General features: G+C 39.4%; 1 protein-coding gene across 4 annotated transcripts; it reads right to left on the bottom strand.

Annotated features, from left to right (window-relative positions):
- Positions 1 to 420: 420 nt before the first annotated feature.
- On the bottom strand, positions 421 to 26,227 carry pip4k2aa (phosphatidylinositol-5-phosphate 4-kinase, type II, alpha a). Of its 4 annotated transcripts, none has more exons than XM_080864304.1 (11): positions 26,024 to 26,227; positions 12,135 to 12,232; positions 11,893 to 11,989; positions 10,535 to 10,687; positions 9,979 to 10,125; positions 9,813 to 9,851; positions 4,761 to 4,877; positions 1,882 to 1,995; positions 1,351 to 1,591; positions 1,006 to 1,109; positions 421 to 906 (listed from the first exon to the last, which is right to left on the bottom strand). In XM_080864304.1, the coding sequence occupies exons 1-11, from the start codon at positions 26,192 to 26,194 to the stop codon at positions 826 to 828; spliced, it is 1,362 nt and encodes a 453-aa protein (XP_080720430.1). In that variant the 5' UTR covers positions 26,195 to 26,227; the 3' UTR covers positions 421 to 825. The 4 variants fall into 4 exon arrangements, with proteins under 4 accessions (XP_080720430.1, XP_080720432.1, XP_080720431.1 ...); XM_080864306.1 differs by lacking the exon at positions 26,024 to 26,227 and adding an exon at positions 24,357 to 25,523; XM_080864305.1 differs by lacking the exon at positions 4,761 to 4,877 and having other exon boundaries at positions 26,024 to 26,208.
- Between the last annotated feature and the right edge of the window lie 755 nt (positions 26,228 to 26,982).

A 26,982-nucleotide genomic window follows, 5' to 3' on the forward strand; every position in this document is an offset into this window, starting at 1 on the left:
TTTACATGAAGTTAAGTAGTCTGTGGCCAGAGGTTAACCCAGAAGCTCAATTCAACAAAACCACAGGAATGAGAGGGGAAAGGGGGGGGCGGCGTCAAAAGGGCGAGTGCTGGAGGAGGAATTTAAATGGGAAAATTTATATGGCCGAGTACATGTTCAGCATTCGGGTGTGGGTCTGGCAGTTGGCCTGCTGGAAGACTGCTTCCTACTTCCTTATACGAAACAATTGCATTAGACGAGGCTCAACGTAAACTTCCTCTTTATATCCCCGCTCGCGCCTCTGAGAGCAACCTCCACTTGTTCTCACACTAACCACATCAGACCCTTCCACCAACCTTCCCCCTCAACATCATATGGGAAAACCAAATACAGACATTGAAATAAAAAAAAAATGCAGGGAGCTGGATGATGTGTTAGAGGCAATAAAGAAAAAAAAAGCCATATTCCCAAATAAACGACCGTAAACAAAAAAACAAAACAAAACAGAAAAAGAATGTAATGACTGGGTCTCTTCCTTTTAACGCCTTTATCATCCAAAGTAACAACAACAGAATTCAACAGAAGAGAGGATGAATGTAAACGAACAATGTTTTTTTCCTTTTTAGCTGCAGCAGGTGGCACCCCACAGAAAAGAGAGACAGAGAAAGAGGGAAACAAACAGAGGTGAGGAGAATGGATAAGGGAGAGTGACACAAAGCCATCACAGCACCTTATTAATTCTTACTCTGGATGCTTTCCCTCTACATCACTTTCTCTAGTCCACCCCAACTCCCCACTTTCCCTCCCCTTTCCCATGTGCCTCTTTGCCCCTGTCACTCATGGAGGCTATGACAGGATAGTGGTGATGAAATCGTAAAACCTCTTCGAGTACTGCTCTGGGTTCACCGTGGAGATTTCTGCTCCGGCCTGCAGAGACACACACATATCCATCATCACTGGGCAAGTTTAACCTTGTTGTTTGTCAACTGAGCCACTGAAATAATGGGTCTCTATGCAGCTACGTACCCCGTGTTTGACAGTCTTGGCGGCGTGCGCAGCTTTCTTCTTGGCATCATAATGCTGCAGGATGTCTATGATAGCCATGAAATAAACCTCCTTCCTGGGAGCACCTGGAGTTTAAAGCAAATGCACCCTAAATAAGAAACCATACAACTGTAGAGGGGAAAAAGCAGATGCTGTTTAATGTATGTACAATTTCTCACAAATAATCTTCTTGAGAGACTGAATACCAGATGTGATAAATGCAGTGAAAACCAAAGCTACCAGTAGGGGGAGCTCTTAGTTCTTTGTTGTTTTGTTTTTCCCATTACATACAGCCATCACAATGCAAGGATTGCATTTCTCACTCACTTTCATTGCTTTTAATGGCATAGACGTCGATGGTGGGGTCGAACTCTCCAGGTGATAGTGGCTTGGTACTATCCAGGGTGTTGCTGGGACTGTCAGGGGGGGTCCCAATGCCTCCTCCGTCACTCTCACCCTCCTCCTCGGCCTCGTTCTCCTCGCTTTCCACTTCCTCTTGCTCAGCTCGCTCAACATCGTGGATCCCTACCAGCAGACTGTAGTCCATGAGCTTCAGTTGGGCCAGGAACTGAGGACGGTGCATGGAGGCAGGATGGTAAAATAATGTGTGGTGATGGAGGAATAGATGAGAGGAAAAAAATAGAGGTTGAGTTAAAACTTTGTAGCAAAATATAAAATGAACTAGTGATGAATGAATGGTGACATCAAGTGAGATCTTTTACAGCATGACTTGCTACCTCACATCTGGCTACATACAGCACTTAATGCATGGAAAGCCACTGATGGGACCAACAGACAGCGCAAAAGCCGAATCACAATTTGACAGGGAAAAAAAAAAAATTCATGTCGAACACATACCTCCACATCTTTCCTAAGCTTCTCCAGGAACATTTTCTTGTTCTCTTCGTTAATGTAGATCTTCTGCCCATCGTTGATGAAGTCATTGTCCTTGTACGTGGGCAGCTCTTTAGCCTGCCCATTAGTATTGGAGATTAGTGACCAGATAGAAACAGCCAAAACTACAACACAAACCCAAAAGGCATGGTACTGTATACAGCAGACCTGGGCAAAAATGTGCAGACAGAATTTTAGTGCTTAAATCAAGTGTAGATGAGGAAGTGTCAATAAATATCACTCCACCCAATCATACACAGATTCTATACTTGAACATACCTGAATACAATATTAAATAAAAGCTGTAACACCAGCATCTGTATTCTTCATTGTTTTTTTTCCATAGAATACTCACAAGACATTATATGTGTCATTACACAGGACTTAAAGATAGCACAGTCTTGCTCAACTTTAAGCATTAGGGGGTATTTCAAAAAGCACGATTACAAAGATTAACTCTAATCTTAGAAATGACTCATACTGAGAGTGCATGTAATTGCATCGGCCTAACAATCCTGCATGTTGAAATACCCCATTCACATATATGAGGCGCTGAGCCTGTGGTTTGTTCGATAAGCCTGTCTGCTTCAGCCAAACACAACAAGTACTACTGGTAACATAACACGAGTTGGCTACAGGGTACAAGCTGTCTGTCCAAACCAAGGCTTTCCTCTTTTCGAGCTAAATGTTTTGACTGTTTAATACAATGCATGCAACATGCACACAGCAGGGTACAGATCCACCTGATGCTCTAAGTTTACAACTTCCCGTATCACTTACACTTAAATGTATTTACTGTCTGTATTATCATCATTTTTTTGGCACATTGTACAGAAATTTGTACAGCATTTTAAATGCATTTGGTAGATCTGTATACTTTGTGTCATGAAAAAAAGAACATCCAACTCAAAGCCACTAAAGGTCCTTTTATGGCACGAGAGTAGACTCCGAAAAGCATCCGCTCTCTTAGTTTCGCAGAAGTACTCTTGCTCTACTAGGATGCTTTTCAGATTCCAAATATTGGTTTGCAGGTAAAAAGATGTTTGTTTGATTTTAATAATTCTATAAAGCCACGTTATCTTTGAGACTAATTGCTATTATTCAGCCTAGAAGCAGAAGGAAGTAATTTCCTATTTAAATGTCAGTCTACAGGGATCAATTTTCTCCTCAACCATGCTGCTGCAAAACCACCAGCAGCCTGTAGGTGGAATAGGTGATACGTGGGTAGGGAGGGGCCTAGTTCTGAGTCACTGAGGAAAAGGAGAGCAGGAAATGAGGTAAGAGGGCAGCAGCAGCAGTTTAGCTACTACAATGTTTCTATGGCAGCAGGAGAGGAGCAGCAACACACAACACCTTGTGGCACTAGAACAAACTCAGACAGCACACACACACATACAAATACATACAGAAGACGCCTTTACAGGAATATTTCTCACATCATTGGACAATTGAGCACATATATATACAGACATAGACCTCCAAATGAAAAATAAATAAATAAATGAAATGTACAACTTTCTTGACTGAATATAGATGCGACATAAAAATAAATGAGGCTGACTGCAAAGAGCAAAAATAACCCAAAAACATTTTAGATGCCTGTCACCAGATCAGACATCCCAAATCTGGCAATTCATCCATCTTTCTGTGGGCTCATTTCAACTGTAATATTTCCATGCCCAAGCCTTCCTTCTTCTTGCTCCTCCAAGTCACAAAAAAAATAATGCTTTCAGTTGCACTCTCATTGATTTTCTCAGCTACACTGACTAAAATAATTTGGGTCTGACACTTGACTGGTGCGCTTCGCTGAGGGAGCGAGAAAGATTTATTTGAGAGAGGGGAGAAAAAAAAAGGAAAGGTTGTTGATGAGCCTTACAAAACTGCATGACAGGTGAACTTTTCCACTGCCTTGAAAACGAATGTTGTTTCTTTTTTCTCCTGTCAGCTGGCTTGAAATGGATCTTGCAGTTTTGCTGTCTCCTGATTTTTATACCTTTATACACTGTTACAGTTACAGTGCACCTTTTACATCAGTGACATGTAATCTGCACACTATGAAGACTTCCTAATTTCACTTTTGTTATCCAGCACTTTGGTATCAGTTACTAGCAAATCAGCAGCTGTATTATAACCACTCAGACGTAAACACAAAATTAGCTACTTACTTCATTTAACACTGTTATGTTTGAGGACAGAACGTGTCTTTATGAGTGTGTACATCATTTATGTACACACTCATTGGTTTTATGTGGGTTTCCATGATTGTATGATTACTAGTTGCTCTACAAAACCCTTTTTAAAGACCCAATGGCCATATTGCTGCCAAAAGCAGAACACCTAAAACTAGCAGGGCTTCAATATACTGGAGTATTTCTACAAAACAATGGAACATGGTCCCCAAAACAAATTATGTACTAGACAAGCACAGAAAAGGATGTTTCGCTTCAGTATTTCAGGTCTAAGGTTCTCCTTATCACACAGACATTTTCATTTTCTTCAGTACTTTAGTGGCTTAGAAGAAAGATCAAAATGTGAAGTATAAAAACAAATCGTCCCACTTTACTGCTTCTTGCTCTCCAGTGTTTCAAATAAATAAAGGTGCCAGTAAGTGAATGCTGGGAACAACAATGAATCACTCGGCGAACTCAATCTTACTGACAAGTTGACCAAAATGTGACTGTAAATGGATGAAATGTTTGCCAAAAATATGTCATTTAAATAACAGTGGATCAGCCTGGAGAACAAACGGAAATATTCGGCCATACAAAAAGAACAAAAATAAATAAATAAAATAAGATAGATTTAATAGATCATGCCTGGTATATGAGCCCTGGTTCTCTTACATCTCTTACGTGTTTCATGGCGCAGTAAAAGCGCGTGGCAATCCGCAGTGTTTGCAGCCTTTGCTGAACATTACCAGATTTGGGCCGTGGGGGGGCATCCTCTGATGGGGGTGGCTGCTAGAAAAGGGGGAGCGAGGGAGGGGCGGTAGGGGTGGAGGAGAGGAAAGAAGAAAGGAGAGAGGAAGGGAGGAAGGAAGTTGGAAGTAAAGGCAAAGTGTTTAAAATGTAACAGAATACAATAGTTTTGTTTTCAGATTGGTAGAGGGTTGGAAAGGGCATCAGCGCGAAAGATCTGCATGACCCGTCTAGACGTTTGTAAATCTGATGTCTTTACAATGGACGTGCCAAGAAGTGCATATCAGTCTCCAACACAGTCATCCAACGAAGATGTAAAAAGATGACACTATTTTGTGGTTACATCGACCTAAAATAAATTTTTTAGACTCCCTCTAAAGCTTAAACATCAAAATTTAAGATCGATATTACATAGAAGCATTACTCTGCACCGCCTACATTAGTGTTTGTTCATTTCCCGGCTTAAACACCTGATAGAGAAAGAAAGCAGCCTGGCAAAGCTACTCTATGGAGCAAGGATCTGGGACTTAGCAGAGCGAGGAAACAACTGTAAACTTACTTGCATCCTATGAACCTACCAAACAACTTATCAGGCGTGGAACTTTTTCTAGAGGATTAAAATTACCGGACAAAGGAAGAAAGATAAAATATCAAGGAGTTCAGACTCATTCATATGGCCACATGAAAGCCATGTGGCCCCACCGGATACCAGCTGTTTCTACTGTGAAGGAGAGAGAGAGGACATTATTTTTTTATTTAAAAAGAAAATAAATGCAGTTTCGAGCCATTGAACAGAGACCTAGTGGTGATATTAGTTCTATTTCACAAACCAATGACCAGCGACTATTTATGACAAACAAACACAACCTCTAAATTTCACAGATCACCAAAGAAAATAAATAAAATAAAACGCTGTCACTGCTAGTGTCCTAAATACCTGGTTAACCACAAATAATATAAATAACATGATTTAATAGGCCCATATAAGACCAGTATAACCTCATTTGAGCTCTACTTAGTTTGAGAATAAAATAAATGAAGGTGTCAACCACCTGACTGTTTTTCTGGTAAATGCTGTATATAAAATGTGTCAGAAAAGCCAGCTGCTGCTGCTGCTTGACAGCCAAACCCCTGAGACAGCAGCTACAAGAACCACAGAATTTATTTCATGAAAAGAAAAAAAAAAAAAAATGAAAGAAAAAAATATACATGTCATACATGAGTAGAACAGAAAATGCCCACAATGTGCAAAAGAATGAGACCGGTGTTCATACACATCGGAATGTGTTTGAAATCATGTAACTTTGTAAAGGATGCAGAAAAACATTATATATACCATGCAGATGCATGCATGAAAGGGAGAGGGCCATGCAGTCAGGAGAGGACTCTGCCGTGCTTGTTGTTTGTGTGCGTTTCTTTAAAACTTTTTTTTTTTTAAGAATACAGACTGAGCAAAATGGACTGTTTCCCTTTTTTATTCTTATTTGACACCATTTTACTTCTTAGACATCTTACTGACCCACTGAGTGTGTGAGAGCAAACGTAACTTAAGCATGTCTGTATTCCTGTGTGTGGGGTCGTGTGTGTGTGGCCAGATCTTGATCTCTAAAGGCTGAACCTTAGTTAACTCTGTGAGATCTGTTCCAAGTCTGGTGTAAATGTATGTGTGATCAGATGCTGTATTTTGCACTCTGCAGTTTAACTATAAGATAAGTATTAGAGTAAAGAAGCTTCACGTATTGTTACTTGTTATTTCGTTATGTATTGCTTATTAGCTAAAAGTTAAACTAAGCAAAGAAATCAATACAACCTACAGGCAACAACGTGTAGTATTACCCCAGTTCCAAAGAAGTCCAAAGAATAAAATCTAAAAAATAAAAAACAAAGAAAACCAACAAGCAGCAATGATTTGCAAATCCCATGAAGCCACGTTATTGACAACAAACTATGGAAAGCATATCAAAAACTGTCAAAAATGAGAACTTTTATTACTTCATGAAAAACATTAGCTCATTTTAAATTTGATGACAACAGCACGTCTCAACTTTGCAACTGCACAATGAAAGGCTGGAAAAGTAAGTGATACTAAAAAAGAAACCGCTAGAGGAAAATTTTACTACTAATTAGGCTAGCGGGCATTGGGTCGGTAACATGACTGGGTGTAAAAAGAGCATCTTAGAGCAACAGAGTTTTTCAGAAGTAAAGATGGGTAGAAGTTCACAATCCGCAAGAAACTCAATCTACAAATTGTATGAAACAATTTCAGAATAATGTTCTTCAACTTTAAATTTCAAAGACTACCATCAAAGGTTTCAGAGACTGATTCTGAGAAATCTCTGTGTGGAAGGAACAAAGATCAATACTGGATGCCCGTTATCTTCAGGCCATCAGATGACACAGTATTAAAAACATCCATGATTCTGTCATGGAAATCACTGCATGGGCTCAGGAACATTTCCAGAAATCACAGTCTGCGAACACAGTTCGCTGTCCCATCCACAAATACGGGTTAAAGCTCTTTACCCTGCAAAGAAGCCATACGTGAACATGATCCAGGAGCACTACTGTCTTCTCTGGGCCAAAGTGCCCAGAGAAGTAAAGTAGAAGACTGTTCTGTGGTCAGGCAAATCAAAGTTTGAAATTGCTTTTGGAAAACGCTTCGTCCTCTAGATTAAATAGAAGAACCATCCAGCTTGTTGTCAGCATCCGTTTAAATGCCTGCATCTGATGGTATGGGGGTGCATTAATGCCTGTGGAATTGGCAGCTTGCACATCTGGAAAGGCACCATAAATGCTGAAAGGCATACTTAGGCTTTAGAGCAGCACGTGCTTCCATTCACATCTTTTTTGGGCATATTTGTACATTTCAGCAAGAAAATGCTAAAACGCATACTGCAGCTATTACAACGGCATGGCTTCATAATAGAAGAGTGCAGGTGCTGAACTGGCCTGCCTGTAATGCAGACATCTGGTCAATGAAACAAAAAACATGACAAAGATGACTCAGGACTGTTGAACAGCTGGAATCCTATATCAGACAAGAATGGGACAACATTCCTGCCCCAAGTCCAAACCTGCCCAAACTTTTCTGAGATGTGCTGCTGCCATTAAATTACAAATACATTTTCTCAGTTTAAACGTTTATGTTTTCTATGTTCTATTATGAATAAAATATGAGTTCATGAGATTTGCATTCATTTTTATTTTACATTTTAAACAGTGGCCCAACTTCTTTGAAATTGTTGTAGTTTAAGTTAAGAGTGACAGTTTGTCTCAGAAAATATAACATCTGACTTAATACATGCGAGCTTGCCAAAATGTATCCTGTTGCTTCTTAATCTCTATTGCTAGACAGCAAATGGTGCTTCACACAGCTGCGCTGCAGACGAAAAGAGGTCACATAGTAGGCTCACGTGTGTGTTAAATCCTCAGCTGCTTTGTTTTTCCACTCATCTGTTTTAACCATAATAATATTTTGCTTGTTCCCCCATGTACAGGGGCCTATATTTAGTTCAGGGATTCCCTGAAGTCTTCCATGTCTCACTGCATGGTGTTCCACAATTAAGCCCCCCCCCCCCCCCATATAACTCGCTTCAAGCTGCTGTGGTTCAAAACTGGGGCAGCCTATGTAAATACCTTTTACAGGCAAAGACTAAACTTTGCAGAAATAAATGTGTATGCAGATAATGAAAAGAGCAGTGAGTTTTCCATCTTGCTAAGCTGATACACTGCACTGCAAAGTAATCAAAGACGATGTCTGTAAGTATCATTGTTCTAGATCAAACCTTCAACCTTAAGGAAAAAAAACAAAACAAAAAACAGCTAAATAAAACTCTTCTTATCAGGCAAGGTAACCATTTGAACTGTTGTTAGCGAATACACATTTAACACAAAAGACAAAATCAGTCAGATTTCTGCAAATTCTGTGACAACTCATTTTCAACAGGTGACTCTGTTCAAGCAGCCAAAAGCTCAAAAATAGGCTGTTTCTCACATCAAACAGCAAAACTTCCATCGCACAAAATGTCCTGCTCATATACACCGTTTACACACACACACACACACACACACACACACACACACACACACACACACACACACACACACACACACACACACACACACACACACCAACCAACCAACCAACCAACCAACCAACCAACCAACCAACCAGACAAATACATAAAAAACAACATACTCAATCATGAGACAACATCTGTTCAAATAAAAACACTACAACAACAAACAGCCAGACAGAGTCAAACGCGCAGATGCACACAACCATCAGTCTTTCACACACAGACAGCAAGCAGGGGAACTAATGGATCAGCAGAAGCCAGGTTAGAGGGAATGAAGCAAATTAAAAGGAACAAAAATATCATGCAGTGGCTAGAAAGGGAATGGAGTGACAAAGTAGGTGCTACCTGAAGGAGATGGATATTTGCTACTGTCATCCCCACCCAAAGGGAAACAAAAGCAGACACCAGAGTCCTGTTAGTTAAACCATTTGGGTGATGACAGTGAGCCTGGAACTGTTTGAAAACACTGGAAACAGGTTGTTTTCTTTCTCATTCTCTAATCGTCCACATGGCTTTCTTATGACATGTTATTTAAACAAAATATTCACGTTTAATATACTATATTTAAACTATTCCTCAGACTGCCAGACTGTTCAGTAGTACCAGAACCAAGACATCGGCAGGGTACACAGCACAGCTGTTTAAGACGACACCAACTCACAAATCCTCTGAGAACTTCATTAAGCAACACTTTGCAAATTTAAGTGGAAGTCTGGTGGACTTGTTTAGTTTGCTTTGATATCTAAAGCTTTTACTTTTATTAAGAATTCTAGCTAAAATTGTAATTGATATCATTTACTGCTCAAAGCAGACAGGTATGGCTAAGAGTCCTATCCAGATATTTAGTATTCGTGATTATGTATAACAGTGGACCTTAGCTCTCAGCAGGTGACTATACCTTCTCCTTGTCGCTCGCCTCTCTTGCCACAGTGGACCCCTTAGAAAAACAAACAAAAAACAAAGACACACGGATTCAATTTCTTTTCACATTCATGCTGTATCTGATCACCTCTCCTCCTTCATTTCATTTCTTTTTTGTGTGTTCTTCTTTCCTTCCCTCTTACCTTGAGATCATATTTCTTGTAGACAGAAAGGCGGTGAGAGAAGACATTGCGAGTAACAATCATGTAAGTCTCATCCCCATCCACTGTGAGCCGGTATATCCCCAGAAACTGAGGAAGCAGCGTGTTGCCATGGCACTCAACAATAAACTACAGAAAGAGTGTGAAGAAGACAAATATATGACCCTTTTTTCAGTCACAATGGATACTTAATGCCTGTACTAACAGGGAGAGTTTATGGAATAAAGAAAGAGATTTTTAAAGCAAAGCACAACTTAGCTTTTTCCTGAGAGATGATAAACAGACTAAAGGGAGTAAGGGGCTCCTATTACAACAGCTATCAGTGGACATGGCATGACTATGGAACCCATAAAGTTTTTTTTTTTTTTTATCACTACTTAAACTGCAAGATCAATAAGAAGTTGCATTATTAAAGACAACAGCTTGTCCCTTTTCCTTTTGATGTTATTTTCATCAGCCATAGGCTAGCATAATCTATTTCTTCCTATGGAAGAATAAACAGTAAGTCATACATTATAGTTAAAAAAGCCCTCTTCACCTGATGGTATTTCTTTAGAATGTTGTGCATCTCGGCCACATCCTCGCTGCTGATGGTCTTGATGACGTACCGTTTGTCGTAAGAGGTATGGAAGCGGGCCCCACTGCGTCCCTGGGCCTCACTGTTTAAGGGAGCACTGCGTGTCAGAGAGTTCTGCAAACACAGAGCACAAACAAAGATGAAACAAGGATAAGGATGGGCACAATGAAATGACAGCAGCTTGTCATCTTTGCTCTTTGACAATCCTAACTTCCCTATAAAACCTGTTTTGAAAAAGAGTCAGAACTCATATTGACCTCTCATTATTGAATAGCTGATAGGGAAATTACATTTCTGAGGTAGTGCACAGTTGTGAGGGAGCTCAGAAATACAGCAAGTACATCTGCATTCTTATTGTTTCACCACCTCCCACACTCTAGTCTAAACATATGAGGGTTTGACCCCTATGGCTGCTGCGCTGCCAAAGCTACACACAGACGTAAACAGCCGCTGCCCAGACTTTGGAGCTCACAAGTAAGATGATCCAATACCCTATGGCTCAATCCCTCATTCTCTAAGAATTCCTCACCCCCTCTCTTAAACTGTTAGCTTATGTTGCTTATGTTGCAGAATGACAACAAACTTTGGAGTTATGTGGCAGAAACAACAATATCATTTCTTCTTATGTTTAGAAGCTTACAGAAGATTTGCTTTTTGAGACTGCTAAAAAGTATGAAAAGTAAGAAATGACCAAGTCTTAGTGCAATATTGAAATCATTTGAGTAACAAGCTCAACATGCTAAAGAAATGCTTAAATTTATCAATTTTTTTGCAGTGGTTACCAATTTTTCTCATAATTTATTTAACATAATGGTTACTGTTGCACTCTAATGACCTTCCCAAAGCATAAACTAATACGTCTGACATTAAGCACCATGAAAAATAACAAACAAACCTTTAAACCTTCTATCTTCAACAAGTGTCTAATACCAGTTTAATAGCGACAATGTGGCATTTTGGACTGGTGACTTTCAACTCCTACTGCAGCCAGCTGAGCCCTAATGAAAACATGTAAGAGGGGCAGCTGCACTGAGCTGGGAGACAATGACATCCAAATACAGCCAACTCACATACTGCACCGGGAAACAGGGATTTACTGGGAAAGAGCAAAAACTGAAGACAGAGTGGGCTCAAACAAAAGAGGGAAAAGATGACTGCATTTGTTTTGGAGTAGTTACGTGTTTAAGTGTGCTTAGATTGTTAAAGTTATTAGACTGTGAAACATCTACTAAAAAAACATGGTTATCTTTAGTAAGTGACAACCCAATATTCAAATTTAAACCAATCATATACTACAAATGGTAGAAGTCTTTTTTTACCAAAAAGTCCTGATCATCGATGCCAAACCTCTCCCTGAGGTTTCGAAACACCAGAGGGCAGTACTCTTTGAACTTGAAATGGCTAGGCATGTTCTCCCTGTGTGTACACAAAAATCAGAAAAACATAACGAAGAATTCATGAATGCTATTTAGTGTGTTTTGTTACTCCTTTATGCTTAATTTAAAAAACACATTTATTTTGGTGACACACAATTACTTTGGAATTTAAAAAAAGAACTTACTTGTTGAACAGGTGGTTGTCCACTTTAATCTTAGAATAGGCCTTGAAGTCATCTGGCATGAGCATGATGGGAATCTGGACATGGCTTAACTCGTTTATCTGTGCAAAGAAAAACACAAAAACAGGGTCAATCAGTCATGCATCTAGGAAAACGAAGCAGCTTAAAGCATGTCTGTGAAGCATGTGGTGTATAAGAGGTCCCAGAAATCCTAGACAAAATATGATGTAGTGACCGAGGAAATTAACACTTAAAGGATTCTTTCATTTTATCTTTCTACACAATGTGGAAATAAAGTTAAGATAGAACATGGATTGTGCTCGGTTTGGCTGTTCTAATATTACAGTTATCAATCCTACATAACTGAGATATCTGAAATTTGGGGTCCTGAAAACAAAACATTGATGGATGAATTTGTAACCCACACTAAAGCAGATATACAAGTTATTGTGCTTTATTATTTAAAAGAGCATTAACCAATGTGTCCAGGGCCATCAATTAATGATAATCTTCAGCACTGAACAACTGGAGATGTAAACATTTTAATAGATTACATTTCTAGGATCATGTCATCTACAAATCTGAAGGACAGGCAGTGAAGAGAATCAAAAGGAAATGCTCCAGAAAATGCAAATGTTTGTCATTGTTTTTAAATGTACAGACAATGACAAAATGGGGACTTTAAAAAGAGTGACACGCAGCCTGTAATGTCAATATAATGTCTAATACAAGACATAAATAGAGTCTAGATAACATGTGGATTTGTAGGAGTAAGAGAATGTGTTGCAGAAAAGTTAATCTTAATATGCTTCTTCAAGATCCTGCAGTCTGTGAAGCCCTGCTATTTTCTAATCTTCTTGATAGAACATGTTTACAGTTCAGAGCATAATGACATTTTCTTTTCAGTGTGCAATGCCATTTCTCTAGTCTCTGAAATGCAATTTTAAAAGAAACTGGGGTGTCCTCATTACTAGCTAAAAATTGAGCACTCATCCTTTCAAAACCCCCAGTGACATTTACCTTGAATTTCAAGAGTGATGCTTCAATGAACCTTATACAGTGAACAGGAGAGCTGTGATCACCTATGGTACATTTGCAGGAGCTTCCCTTGGAGCTGGCCATGCTTCACATTGCTGCACTGCACAGACCTGACATTTGTTATGAATCAGGCACAGCTTGATACACATACGATGTGTGTATTTGTGTGTGTGTTTGTGCATTTGTTGTTGGCTGCCGGCAGGCTTCCTAGCAGGTTGCTTGAATCTATTAATAACCCTCCAATCATTCCACCAAGCACACTCGTGATGACGGTGCAGGGAGTAGCCTAAAATATTTCATTTTGACTGATTAATAACAAGACATGTGCATGTTCCTCTGCAGCCATGTCTCAAATGTGATTTAAATTTTCTACATTGCTTACAGCTAGGATTGTGCTGAGATTCAAAATGAGGTGTCATATCACGACTTCAGCATCTCACTTAAACGAGGTATCCAATGTTTTTACCATTGCAGATCATCTGCAGCCTTGTAAAGTTGCAGAAATGTTGGAGACAGTATGCAACAGAAAGTTCATTATACCAGTCACAGTCAGGTGAAGACATGTATTAACAGGCTGAGCGTGGAAGAATACGTCTATGATCTTGTCCACTCTCAAATTATTATATATGACGAAACTGCTATATTAAAATGTAGACATTCAGCATTAATAATTTAAGAAAAATCTGTAACTAATGACTAACAAATTCCCAGCACAGCCAAGATGTAGGGCTAATTCCCCACAGGCTCATGATATTAATTTATTTTGGTCAAGTATATAATCTGAGCCTGTTCTGCCACTTGAACCTGGACCCAAGTTCACAGATGTCATATCCAAGTATGGTTCAGCACCCTGTTGTGACAGGCACTATCGTCACAGTGACGTAATACAACAGATGCATCCTGGGTACACAAGGGAGATGTCACCTAATCAACAAAGCTGCATTTCACACAAGAGCAGAGACAATGCCTCATCACACCACGCAGACACACACACAGACACACACACACACACACACAGACACACACACACACACACACACACACACACACACGTGTCTGTGAGGACACTACTGTTCAGCAATGACAATTGAGATGAAAATATCTGTTAGATAAAAGAGACGATGGGTCCCTCGAGGTTCATTTTTCCCCAAACTACCCTCATATGACCATTTGTGTAGATTTACTGTTTCAGCAAATGTCCTTGTTGCTACCTTTAAATTTCACAACCATAAAAACAGCAAAAGGAAACATGAGAAAGTGCCTACCCAGGATGACAATGTTGCCCTATGTTTTACAAATGAAGATTTTTTTTATAGGCTTCTACCTTGATGCTAAACATCTGCGCAGGTGCCTTTGTGGAAATGTTGTATATAAACTTCACTATAGTTGACTATAGTTGCGCCTAGCCCACACCATATAATGTTAAGTAGAGCTATTTCATGTTTCAGGCTCTCATATGACCATCCAGTTCATGTGCTTATTTTCCTCCATCTATCAAACTTGCAGACAATTTCACACCACCACTTCCTTTTTGTCTCCATGGTGATGAAGACTGGTTTTCCGGCCCAGAGTGAAGTAAGTGTGCGCTGTTGCTCCATTGGACAGGAAGTTGGTGAAGATAGCATGCTTTGTCAGCAGCTCGGCATAGCCTCATCTTTCTGCACAATGACAGATGACTCACTAATAGTTGAAAGAGTGAATGAAACAGAGCTGAAAAGAAAACTGCTCCAAGACTTTTATATAAAAGAAGCAAAACTAATCAGACCCGCAATCAAGATGGGTAGCCCTCAGGGACATATTTGACAATGAACAGGAAAGATGCGACCAATCATGATCATACTTATCTTTTCTGATAACACCATTACTGATTTGCAAACTATAAGCAAAATGCGTTATCAGTGGAAAAAGTTAACTTGGTAATGTAATTATTCTGATGTGTTCCTCTTGAACCTTTGTTAGTAAAGGTCAAACATAACATTTTTAGAAAGAGAAACAGGAAACATTTTCACATACCATTATTTGATAGTTGCATATAATAGGTCTGGTCTCGCTTTTAAGAAAAACATGTTTCACTACGCTGTAGTTGGGGAAAATTGTCCATTGTTCTAGTGATGGCTAGAAAGGTTATTTAGGGTTTCTGCCAGTTAACTGTTAGCCTTGCGACCTGCAGGATCTTAGCTTCAGGGGAATTTTTGTCAATGTCTTTTAAGATTTTTATTTTTATTTTTTTAAACGTTAGCTGTAACTGTTAAATAGGCTATTGGTGGGCACACATAAAATAACCTTAAACATCTCTAAGGAGACAAGTAAATGAAAGTAATTCACAGTCTTGTGTTAACATTGTAAATGGACTGGACTGCTACTTATAAAGCAACTTCTATTGTACTTACACCTTTCTGTCTTCTCTTTTCTTTAAATGAGAGAATATTATTAACTATAGATTAGATTCCCCTCTTGTTTTGGACCATACGGTACACATCAGTGCAAGTAGATACTGCAAGTATAGTGTGATGCATTTTTATTGCTTAGTACTGATTTTAGTACTGATTTAATTTTGAACAACATAAAACCACTTTGAACTGTCAGGAAATTGCTGGCTACGAGTACTGTTCAGCCTTTTGCTGTGCCTGTGGTTTAATGTATGGTGCTATGAATATAACCTGCTGTACAACTATTTGAATCAGCAGTACTACTATGACAGATTTGCTATCAATACATCACAGGAGTGCGGAAGTACAGCAGCTTCAGCGCAACATTTAGACAGCATAACCAGCGCTGCTGCATGTGTTTACACCTATTAAACAAATGTGTCACAACCAGACTCAGAATAAATGAAGCACAGCCTACAGCGACAAACACAGTGACAGCTATGTCCTCCCATGGACATAGTCATAAGTGGTTTTAATCAACTTTGGCAGCTATTACTAAAAGCCTGTTTTTGCTATCTTTACCAGTTGCAAACGTTTTGCTGGTGTTGGTTTATCCTTGTGAAACCAACACCAGTCTACCCATCTATGTGTTAATTATCACAGCAAAATGTGGTGCAGGCGATACACTGCAACAGGAACTGCCACAAAGGCAATTTGGAGTACTTTAGCTTATGGCAGTATGAAAAAAATAGTTTCCACAGGACATTGTGCAATCCAGTGAAAAACTATGCACACCTTTAGGTACAGCTTATCAAATTCACTTGATTGATCACAAGCAAGTGTCACCAAATCTACAGAGATTGGTGACACTTGCTTGTGACACTCCACAAGCAAGTGACGCTCCATTGGAGGTGTCTGGCTGCATATAGTGCAAATAGAGCTATTTTGGTGAAAAACAAATACCATATCAGCACAAACACCTCATACCAACTGTGGTCGAAGGGGTGATGATTTGGGTTCACTGTGTGGCCACAGGACCTGGACACCTTGCAAGGTAATTTGACCATGAATTCCTCTGTAAATTAAATCTTTAAATTGGGTCATGCAACAAGAGAGTGATTCCGCAGCAGAAAATCTACAACAGTTGCTAAAAAAAAAAAAAAAAAAAAAAAAAACACAAAAAAAACAAAACACTCAAGGTGCTGGAAAGGCCCAAAGTCCAGAACTCAACTCAATTACAATGCTGCAGCAGTCCATAAAGAGAGCTGTGCATGAATGAATGCATGCAAACCTAACTGAACTGAAGCAAAATTGTAATGAAGAGTCAGCCAAAATTCCTCCACAATAATGTGAGAGACTGATTTACAAAAATACAAAAAAAAGATACCAAAAAAATGATTGCTTCAAGTTATTGCTGCTAAAAGGTGATTCTACAAGCTATTAAATCATGGAGGGTACTGCATTTAATAGGACTGCACAGAGTCATGTGAAAACAGTTTTTTGACATGACTGTATATCATAAAAATGGTATTTTGCAATAAAGACTTACCTACAGTGTTCACAAAGCTAATATGTTACTCCGTATCTTGCATTTTTAACTTCTTTAGAACCACGGTTATTTATCTGTTGATTTAAATTTTTGCACAATGGGTGTGGTTTTGAAAACATGTCAACGTAAGTATGATCCCAATGTAAGATAACATGTTCTTCTAAATGCAATGATGCCGAAAAAGATCTGAGCCTGAACAATAACAACTGTTGGTACACCAACTTTCACCATAGTCCCAAGCAGTGGTGGTCTACGACATAGTACATAATACTGCATCATAATCCAGGTTAGCCTTCTTTCTATGGTTTACAGGAAATACAAAAAGTCACCTTACTACGAGGTAACTCAATATGTACTGGGGAAAAGAAAAAATACTGGCAGTAGCCAGGGGTACCCCTTAGCTTCCTAATAGATCCACCTATGGTATGGATTTCAAAATCCAATGTTGCCTTGTTCTCAACTTATCGCATTCACAAAATTTTAAGAAATCTTGGCCTCTGACCCCTGACCTTGAGGCTGAGGTCACTGAGCTACGAACTCGTCAAAGATTTTTAGTAGATACACGTATGTTATCAATTTGAAACGCCTATGTTGCTTTGTTCTCAAGTTATCACATTCACAAACTTGGGTGTCCATGTCACCCACCCGCCTGCCTGCCAGGGTGATGACAACACCCCATCAGCCATAAAGGGCCAATGCTTAGAAATGCAAAGTAAAACACTGAAGATTCACTACCAATATCACCACCGCAATTGAACTATGTGGAGATGTGGTTGATGTTATATTTATAGATTATTGTGGTTCAAACAAAATGGAAATAATTAAGAATGAAAACTATAAAAACAAAGAAGATACAAACTAACCATGGATCTGCAGAATCATTTCACCCCTACTACAAAGACAAGAGCAGGATGTAACGTAAATTTGTAATGTAATTTTGCCATTGATTTCGTCACATCCTGTGTATGTTTTAAACCAGGGGTGTCAAACTCAAATACACAGTGGGCCAAAATTCAAAACTGGAACAAAGTTGCGGGCTAACGTTAATATTTATTGAAATATATTTATTCCTCGAGATATAAGAATGAATCTTTTCTTATGGACTCAAACACGTTTTGCTGAAAAACTGAATATGGAACAAGCAAAGCTTAATACTAAACAATATATATATTAGCTGTATAATACCAGTAGGCCAGCTCTAATAGTAATTTGGTATGGCTTCGCGGGCCAAATGTAATTAGGCTGCGGACCAAATTTGGCCCGCGGGCCAGAGTTTGACACCTATGTTTTAAACCATTATTATTCAATATTAGGATCTCCAAGAGGCTGCTAAGATTGTGTTTCTCTCTCCACCTCTTTTTAAAAAACAAAATACAAAACGGAAATGCACCTATTAAATTATAGTTTGTTTCTACAGTTACCATGGTCACAAGCAAGTACACAGTATTGAAGGCGACACACATGCACACAAGCATGCGATAACGAAATGGAAAAAAAAAATTTATATGCTCAGTGCAAGTAAACCACATGCTTCAACAAGTTCTTCTGTCTGTCACTGCCTCAGGGTGACAGGATGTGAGGTTTCAGCTTTTCTCCATAATCATCACACGTATTAGCTGTGGGTCACTCCTACAGATATTTATAGAATCAAACTCTTATGTAATACACAGAAGCAGGCACAGCTACTCTGAGTCAGACACAGAGACAATGAGGCAGGAGAGAGGGGGACAGGGCATGAAACTGAGCCACATAGACAGGATGGCAAATAAAGAGACCCTCACAAAACTAGTTAAAAATCTGCAGGAAGGGGAGGGGTTTCGTGAAGAAACAGAAAGAAAAAGAATGAATAGTAGCGCTAGTGTGAATTAAAATTTAGATCAGGGGGAGCCAGATTTTTTAAAAAGGAACAAAACTATTTTAATTTAAACTTGAAACGATTACCTACAAAGATAAATTTAGATCCTGCTACATAGGCCTGACTGGTAAAATAAAAATCAACACACAACCTATCAAATTTATTTTAGTTTTAAAAGCACTGGAGCAGATTATATGCAACAGCATGTCAGAAAATGCTGGAGTCAAAGCTACATTAATGTAAAGGATGCCTAAACAGTCACAATGCAGCATTCCAGCCAATGACAAATCTACTCACACAACAACAGCAGAACACATTCTGACACACTTCTCTTCCAACACTGCCCTCATACAACACAAGGACTTACAAATAGACCTGACAGACAAACCAAAACTTTATCCCTTGTTACAGACTCCCAGGGGAGTCTGAGCCAGATTCACTGCAGAATCAAACTGGAGATGCAAGGTGTTTGGCACCTGAAAACATTTTTAAAATTAGCTTGCAGTAGCCAGGACTTTTATGCATCTTTCTAGGAAACAAGTATTTTTGACTTCACCATTGGGTAGCTGGAAAGATTCTACAGATCACGATGGCAACAGCGACCCGTCAGGAAGCCTATCAAGGTCACAGCTACAGGAGTGTTTAAGGTGTGACAACAGACAGATGGGTCACACAGCCATCTGCCTAGAATTTTTTTTTTTTTTTGGGGGGGGGGGGGGGGGGAACTGAATGTCTATGAGCGTCTTTTATGCACAAATTTTCCTTACAGAATAGTTAGCTTCAAAGGTTTCAAATTTCCCCAGGCTTGGTTTTCCTCTTCAGCACTCTCTATTGTAGTGTATTGATCTGATTGGCCATCTAATCTACAGCCAAGTATTTTTTTTTTAGTGCCTGCCCTTTTAAAAGACTCCAAGGACAATTTCCCAGATGGTTCAGAGTTGCAAACCATCTGGCACATCAGGTGAGTTAGGACCTAAATTCATGCCAACAGGTTCTGCAACAGACTGGGTTCTATGAAGTCCCTGGCTCACCATGGTAACACTACTAAGAAGCAGTAAATATTCACAGGTTAGAGATGCAATCTGTAAAGTGTTCTTTGTAGTGTGAAAACATTAATACAGAGAAAACGCTTTATGGTGTTGCAATTTTAAGAAGCTAAAATGGGTTGCTAGTTTGTCTTATTCTAGCTTCATTTACATTCAGGCTAAAGCATAATAACAGCGTTACTATAAGACAGAGCCAAGAACCACACTTTTCCTTCCCTCTGAAAGCCACTACTTTCAGCAAGAATGCAGACTGTTAGTTAACTTGCCATATCCTGCAAGCTCCAAGTACTAATTCTACGCTTTTCCTTATTTTTTGTCATATATAAGTTTACCGTTTCGGATGCTTATTTTAAATGTGGTCAGCGGTTAAAATAAACATTTTTTGCATTTTATTGAGGTCACATAAAGTGTAATATGGTCTTGCAGGCACAAAGGTCTGCTTGTGAGCACAGCAGTCCCACACACCTGCTGTGCAAACCTGCTGTGTGCAAGGGGCACCCAATCAGAATAAATCTGTTTTAAAGGCATGGGGGCCTCTATGGGAGAGCCTTGCTTGGGGAGTAGATGAACATGGGCTGCACCAACAAGATTAAACAAATGATTTTTTATTTTATTTTTTTAATGTGAATCACTCATAGCTACTCTAGTAGAGCAAAAGATTTAAAAATTAGAATTGGAAACAAGCATTACAGGCCCTGTTTCATTCCCCCAAGCTAGACACTTAGAGCTATGGTCTAAATCCGCTGTCATGTAAGTTTCTTTTATTAAGTTTTATAGTGAGAAAAATCTTCCTGACAATGGCAGAAGGCAAGAAAAAGGACCAAATAATACTCTTTTCGAAAATCCACACTGCAATTTTTATGGCTTGAGGCACCCCAATCCCAATTTATAATCTTAGTGCAGCCAAAAACAGATCCTATATATGCTGACAACATTTCAAAGTACTAGGATTAAAATAAAATGGGCTACTTGCTTAAGCAGGTTATTTTAAGGAAGCTTTTAAATACTTCAAAGTACATATCTTTGGTTAGCTATTACACAACAACAATTCTGATGACATACACATAGTTTACGGGATCATTTAAACATCTCATTTATTCCTATGATTGCTGGCACTCTATTTGTCTCATTCTGCATGCCATTCTCACTTCACTGGACTAATATAAAGGTTGGAACTACTGGCATCTAATCTGCACTGGAGAAATGAACGGACCAGTAATTCAAATAAATCTGGTTTTTAAGCCAAGACAATTTGGATTATTCAGATGACAACCCACAGTGGTTAAAGAGGGTGGTTACAACTGCAGAGCATGTGTATGAATGAATGTGTTTCAATGTCCTACTGTCTTTGCAGTCTGGTGGCATTCCCAAGCCTCACCCTTTATTCACTCCCTTTTTAGTTCATGTTACTTTTGCAATCTCCTTGCTGCAGTGAGTGACCTTTAGCTCAGGCTGACCCGTAATAACCAACCCAACATTAGTTTATGAGAAGAGTGTTAGTTCACTGGTTGGTTGCCAGGAAAAACAAAACAAAACAACAAAACTCAAAGTCTCACTGAAGTGGCAAAAGTCACTTATAGATAGATATTACTGTTTACACAGCTGGTTCCTCCATTTATTAATTTTATACGCGTCAGGCAGGAAATCCAAACAGTGGGTTTATTTCAAGAGTAAACGACAGCCCCAATAGAGCGGCAAAACCCACAGGCAAACATTCACCTACCATTTATCAACGTCAAACATGGCTTATCATGTTAAATGCACAAAAAGCCCAATAATAGCCAATTAAACACTCATTCTACTATTGGAACAGAGTCCTTGCTGACTGTTGCTTTAATGGTATCATTAACTGGCGGCTTCCTGTGTGGTGTTGTAAAATTTAGATTTTTAAAGCTTATACTAGAGGTCTGTATCTCTGTAATTATGCATAGTGTTACCAAAGATATGTAATATCTCAAATAATTCAAGAGTTAACAGCAGTTTTAGATGCTCCCTATACATACAATTATAATTAATTTAATAAAAAAAATGAATGATGCATGGATAAACAGTTTAAAATGGATGGATGTTTAGATGAATGGATAGATGGCTATCATAAATGTGCATGAGTAGCTAACTACTTGTCAACAAGGCAAATTTGGTAAGGGGTGGCCCTACATATATCAATACTTGATGGCCTAAACACTCAGTGGCTCAATCTAGTAACCTGACATGGAATGTAATTTTTACATAGCTGATAGTATGACAAGCTGAGTACCTGCTGAGAAAAACTGCAGGAGAAGTAGCCTAAGGCATAACAAGGGAATGTGCTGACGACTCCAGTGCACTGTTGAGCAATCTGAGTACAGTTTGAACATGTATTCAATGATTCTTCAAACTCTAGGTTTTTATGGTTACAAGGCACTGACCCATAATGTTTCAGCAGACAGTTGACACAGCACAAAAGTAGACACCTGAATCCGATAAATGATTATGATATAATCCTAGCTTTGACATGCATGGACAAACACAAAAACCAACAAATGATTTTCTCTTAAATTTACTGATGTGACAAAATAAATAAATAAATAAAAATTAATAATCCATGATATAACCATAAATTTTTATTGAAGGGTTTTAAGAGCTTGGTGGCCATCTAGCTGATACAACTGCTTACATCACATCTGATAAGCAAAACCAGTAAAGTGAGGACAAATGGCGTATATTTATATACATTTATCTTTCGTAGGCACTTCAATGAACAAGAGACTGACTAATTTGTAGTGCATAGCTTCACAGAGGTAAAACTCTCGTGTTTCTTACTTTGAGCCTTCAGGCTTAACACTAGCCAGGTGACTGTGATCCATCTACAGACTACAGCTTAGATAAAGAATAAAAGCTTTAGATCTTTAGCTGCCTTGGCATCATGCATGTCAGACTATTCTGAGGTTCTGTAATCCACACTAAACTGCCACAATGAACCCTACTCCAAAAAATCAAATGCTGCAGAGTAAAAAAAAAAAAAAAAAATGTAACACATTCCCATAAAGACTTTACCCTCAATCTGCCCACAGTGCTGCAAGTATGTCAAATATCCACCAAATACTCCTCAACCTGCCTCAAACTGACATATAGATATGGACAAAAACAAAATAGACTATGATCACTGCTGAAAAAGTCATTAGTGAAAATAAATGTCTGGCTATTAATAAAACAAAGTGCATCATTTTAAACTAAATAATTTAAGAACAAATAGGTGATTTATTACATTAAAAAAAGGTAAACTTTTTTTTTCCATTTGTCAAAAGGAAAAGAGATGTCATTAGAAGACACTCCATTCATTCTTAGTTAATTTGCTACCATGCACATTCTTATTGTTGTTTGTTTGTTTGTTTGTTTGTGTATATATATATATATATATATATATATATATATATATATATATATATATATATATATATATATATATATATATATATATATATATATATATATATATATATATAACAGGCAGAGAAAAATAAAGCGTGAGAAATTAGAGCATCAGTTACAATCAAAGAATAAAGGTTACTGCCATCATTGTTAAAAAAAAATCTATAACTAACATAAAAATAAACGTGTATGCTTAATAAATATATGAATGCTGCTGCTCAGCTCATTTGGCTATACCTTGGAAATCAGTTCTCCTCATTCAGTCTGGTGCCAAAAGATTGCCCTACAGTTATAACTCTGCTATAATTACGATTTTAAAAACTGGTCAAAAATCAAGGATAAGCTATATACTACAACTGTAACAAAAAAGGAGCTGTCATCTATGTGTAGCCTAAATCTTTTTACAAAACACTGCTTACAGGTATAATACTTGTGATTTGGTGCCAGAAATATTTGCATGTCCTCTGTCTGCCAAGTTGTGTGCTTTTTCCAACATCTGAGAAGTGGCCAAGTGCAGCAATTATTCAGCAAAGGAAGAGAAAGACAGCAGAGATAAGCTGTCTTGCATGGGAAGATCTGCTCTCTCATGACACAGAGCCCTAGGAGCTTATCCTACATGTGCACAACAGGAAGCCAAAGCGAGTTCACCGCACACGAACACACGCGCGCATGCATGCATCAAAACCACGGCCTAATAAGATCCACGACATTACTATTGCAACTACAAAAAGCTCACTAAAGCAAACATTACTAATGGATTGCGCTAATTGAAGCCAGTCATGTATTTACGGTGACAGTTCAGTGAACCGCTGGACAGCTGTCACCTCGTATTTTTATTCAGCTGCAGTAACACAAAAGCTGATATCTGACAGCAAGTGAGCCTTAATGTGGGACATCAAAAGATCGAGGGAGACATAACCGTAGATCATCACAGTGACAGTGGACGGTCTGACTCACCGAGTGGTTGACTCCCCACATAACCACGCTCAGCAGAGGGTCGCTGGCACGGAAGAGCTTCACTTTTTGGGCAACGAAGTGTTTTTTCTTGGTCTTGGTTTTGCTCGCAATGGATGCGGCAATGCTGCTCGCCGAAGCCATCTTTAAGAAAACTGGCTGGTTTATTGCAGACTGTGCGATAATCCCGACAGCGTGTCTTCCCTTGAAGCTGGCACAGCGGCCACCAGCTCACGGTTCAGCAGTGTCAGTACTATTCATTTAGCCATCCCAGCAAACCAAGGTGCCCCGATTCTTTTCCTCATCTAAAGTCCCACAGAGCTCGGCTGTCGCTGTGGCCCTAGCTCGAAAGAAACTAACGTGAGGAAATACGAAGCGTTTAGCCTAATACTGCTTGCTCTTCTTCACTTAACCGTCATACGCTTCTCCGCCAGCCCACATCATAAGTCACTACTCTTCCTTCCTTAACTCTCGACTGGAGCTCTCTGCACCTCCTGCGATGTAAAGTCTCACCGAGGTAGCGTTAGCATAGCCGAGAATAGCTTGTTAGCTAGCAAACATCAAAGCTAAATTTCGTAAAAACAGTAAACGTACGGAGGATGAACAATTGTTAAGCCCCCGTGGCAAATGACCCACAGAACACGCGCTTGTTTTTTTAAATATAAAAAAATAGCACATTAGAGATGCTGAAGGGTAGCTAGACGCTTAGAATTACCAGCTAATATGAGCCTCCCCGACCTTCTCTAACCAAATGACGGCAAGAAGCAGAAGCGGACTCCGTTCACCAGCTATCGAGCCTGCAAGCTAACTACTGCCATTAGCCAGCTGCTCGGCGACTAGCGAGCGGCTCAGCCCTCTTCCTACGCGTTTGTACTTAGTCCACAGAGATGACAGGGCGTGTATCCTGTGGTGTCTTTGCCCGGTTTAAATGAAAACATTGAGGAGCAAATATTTCGACGTTACAAGAATATCAACGTTTGGTCCACTCCCGCAGCGTTGATGTTCATGTGCGCTGCAACTGACAGCTCGGCGGATGGGAGGTGACGGGCTGAGCTTTGCAGTGTCTCCTGTTCTGATTCGCTACTACTCCTGCCCTCCACTACCGGGCCCATGATACCTTTCTGTTGTATTTTAATAGCGCAAGAGCCTTTCTATATTAGTCTATATTTGGCATTTGGATTTACCCTTCTTGTCAGCAACAAAAATGTTATAACTGAATGAAAACTATACACTTTTTCAGTGAGGCTGCCCTACATGACAGTTTTCTTCACCCACCCCCGTTTTTTGCAGCCTCTATAATAGTAATGGATTAGCAGAGACGTGCACCATCCAAGTCAATCCCTACTTGGTGTAGATCTGTAGATACGATTATATATATATATATATATATATATATATATATATATATATATATATATATATATATATATATATATATATATATATATAAAACACCCAGCACGCCCCTGCGGGCGGTTTATCCTTCAAGCTCGGGTCCTCTACCAGAGGCCTGGGAGCTTGAGGGTCCTGCGCAGTATCTTAGCTGTTCCCAGGACTGCGCTCTTCTGGACAGAGATCTCCGATGTTATTCCCGGGATCTGCTGGAGCCACTCGCCTAGCTTGGGAGTCACCGCACCTAGTGCTCCGATTACCACGGGGACCACCGTTACCTTCACCCTCCACATCCTCTCGAGCTCTTCTCTGAGCCCTTGGTATTTCTCCAGCTTCTCGTGTTCCTTCTTCCTGATATTGCTGTCATTCGGAACCGCTACATCGATCACTACGGCCATCTTCTTCTGTTTGTCTACCACCACTATGTCCGGTTGGTTAGCCACCACCATTTTGTCCGTCTGTATCTGGAAGTCCCACAGGATCTTAGCTCGGTCATTCTCCACCACCCTTGGGGGCATCTCCCATTTTGACCTCGGGACTTCCAGGTTATACTCGGCACAGATGTTCCTGTACACTATGCCGGCCACTTGGTTATGGCGTTCCATGTATGCCTTGCATGCTAGCATCTTGCACCCTGCTGTTATGTGCTGGATTGTCTCTGGGGCATCTTTACACAGCCTGCACCTGGGGTCTTGCCTGGTGTGATAGACCCCAGCCTCTATGGATCTTGTGCTCAGAGCTTGTTCTTGTGCTGCCATGATTAGTGCCTCTGTGCTGTCTTTCAGTCCAGCTTTGTCCAGCCACTGGTAGGATTTCTGGATATCAGCCACCTCCTCTATCTGCCGGTGGTACATACCGTGCAGGGGCCTGTCCTTCCATGATGGTTCCTCGTCTCCCTCCTCTTTCTTTTATATATATATATATATATATATATATATATATATATATATATATATATATATATATATATATATATATATATATATATATATATATCCACCCACACCATCAGAGATAATGTCTTTGGAGGTCATTTGGTCCTCAGGTGCATACTATGCTGTTTCCACTGGCACAATGCTGTGTCAGTGCCTCTGTAAAAGCAGGAGGCTTCAATGTGCTGATGCGGTATAGAGCTCATTTGTTTTATGGCTCACCCTTCACGGCAGCGCATTTCTTTTCATATTGACTGAGCTCTATTTATATTGACTGAGCTCTATTTATATTGAATAAAAATATA

Source organism: Rhamphochromis sp. 'chilingali' (genome assembly GCF_963969265.1).
Source record: "Rhamphochromis sp. 'chilingali' genome assembly, chromosome: 18".
Taxonomy (NCBI): Eukaryota; Metazoa; Chordata; class Actinopteri; order Cichliformes; family Cichlidae; genus Rhamphochromis; species Rhamphochromis sp. 'chilingali'.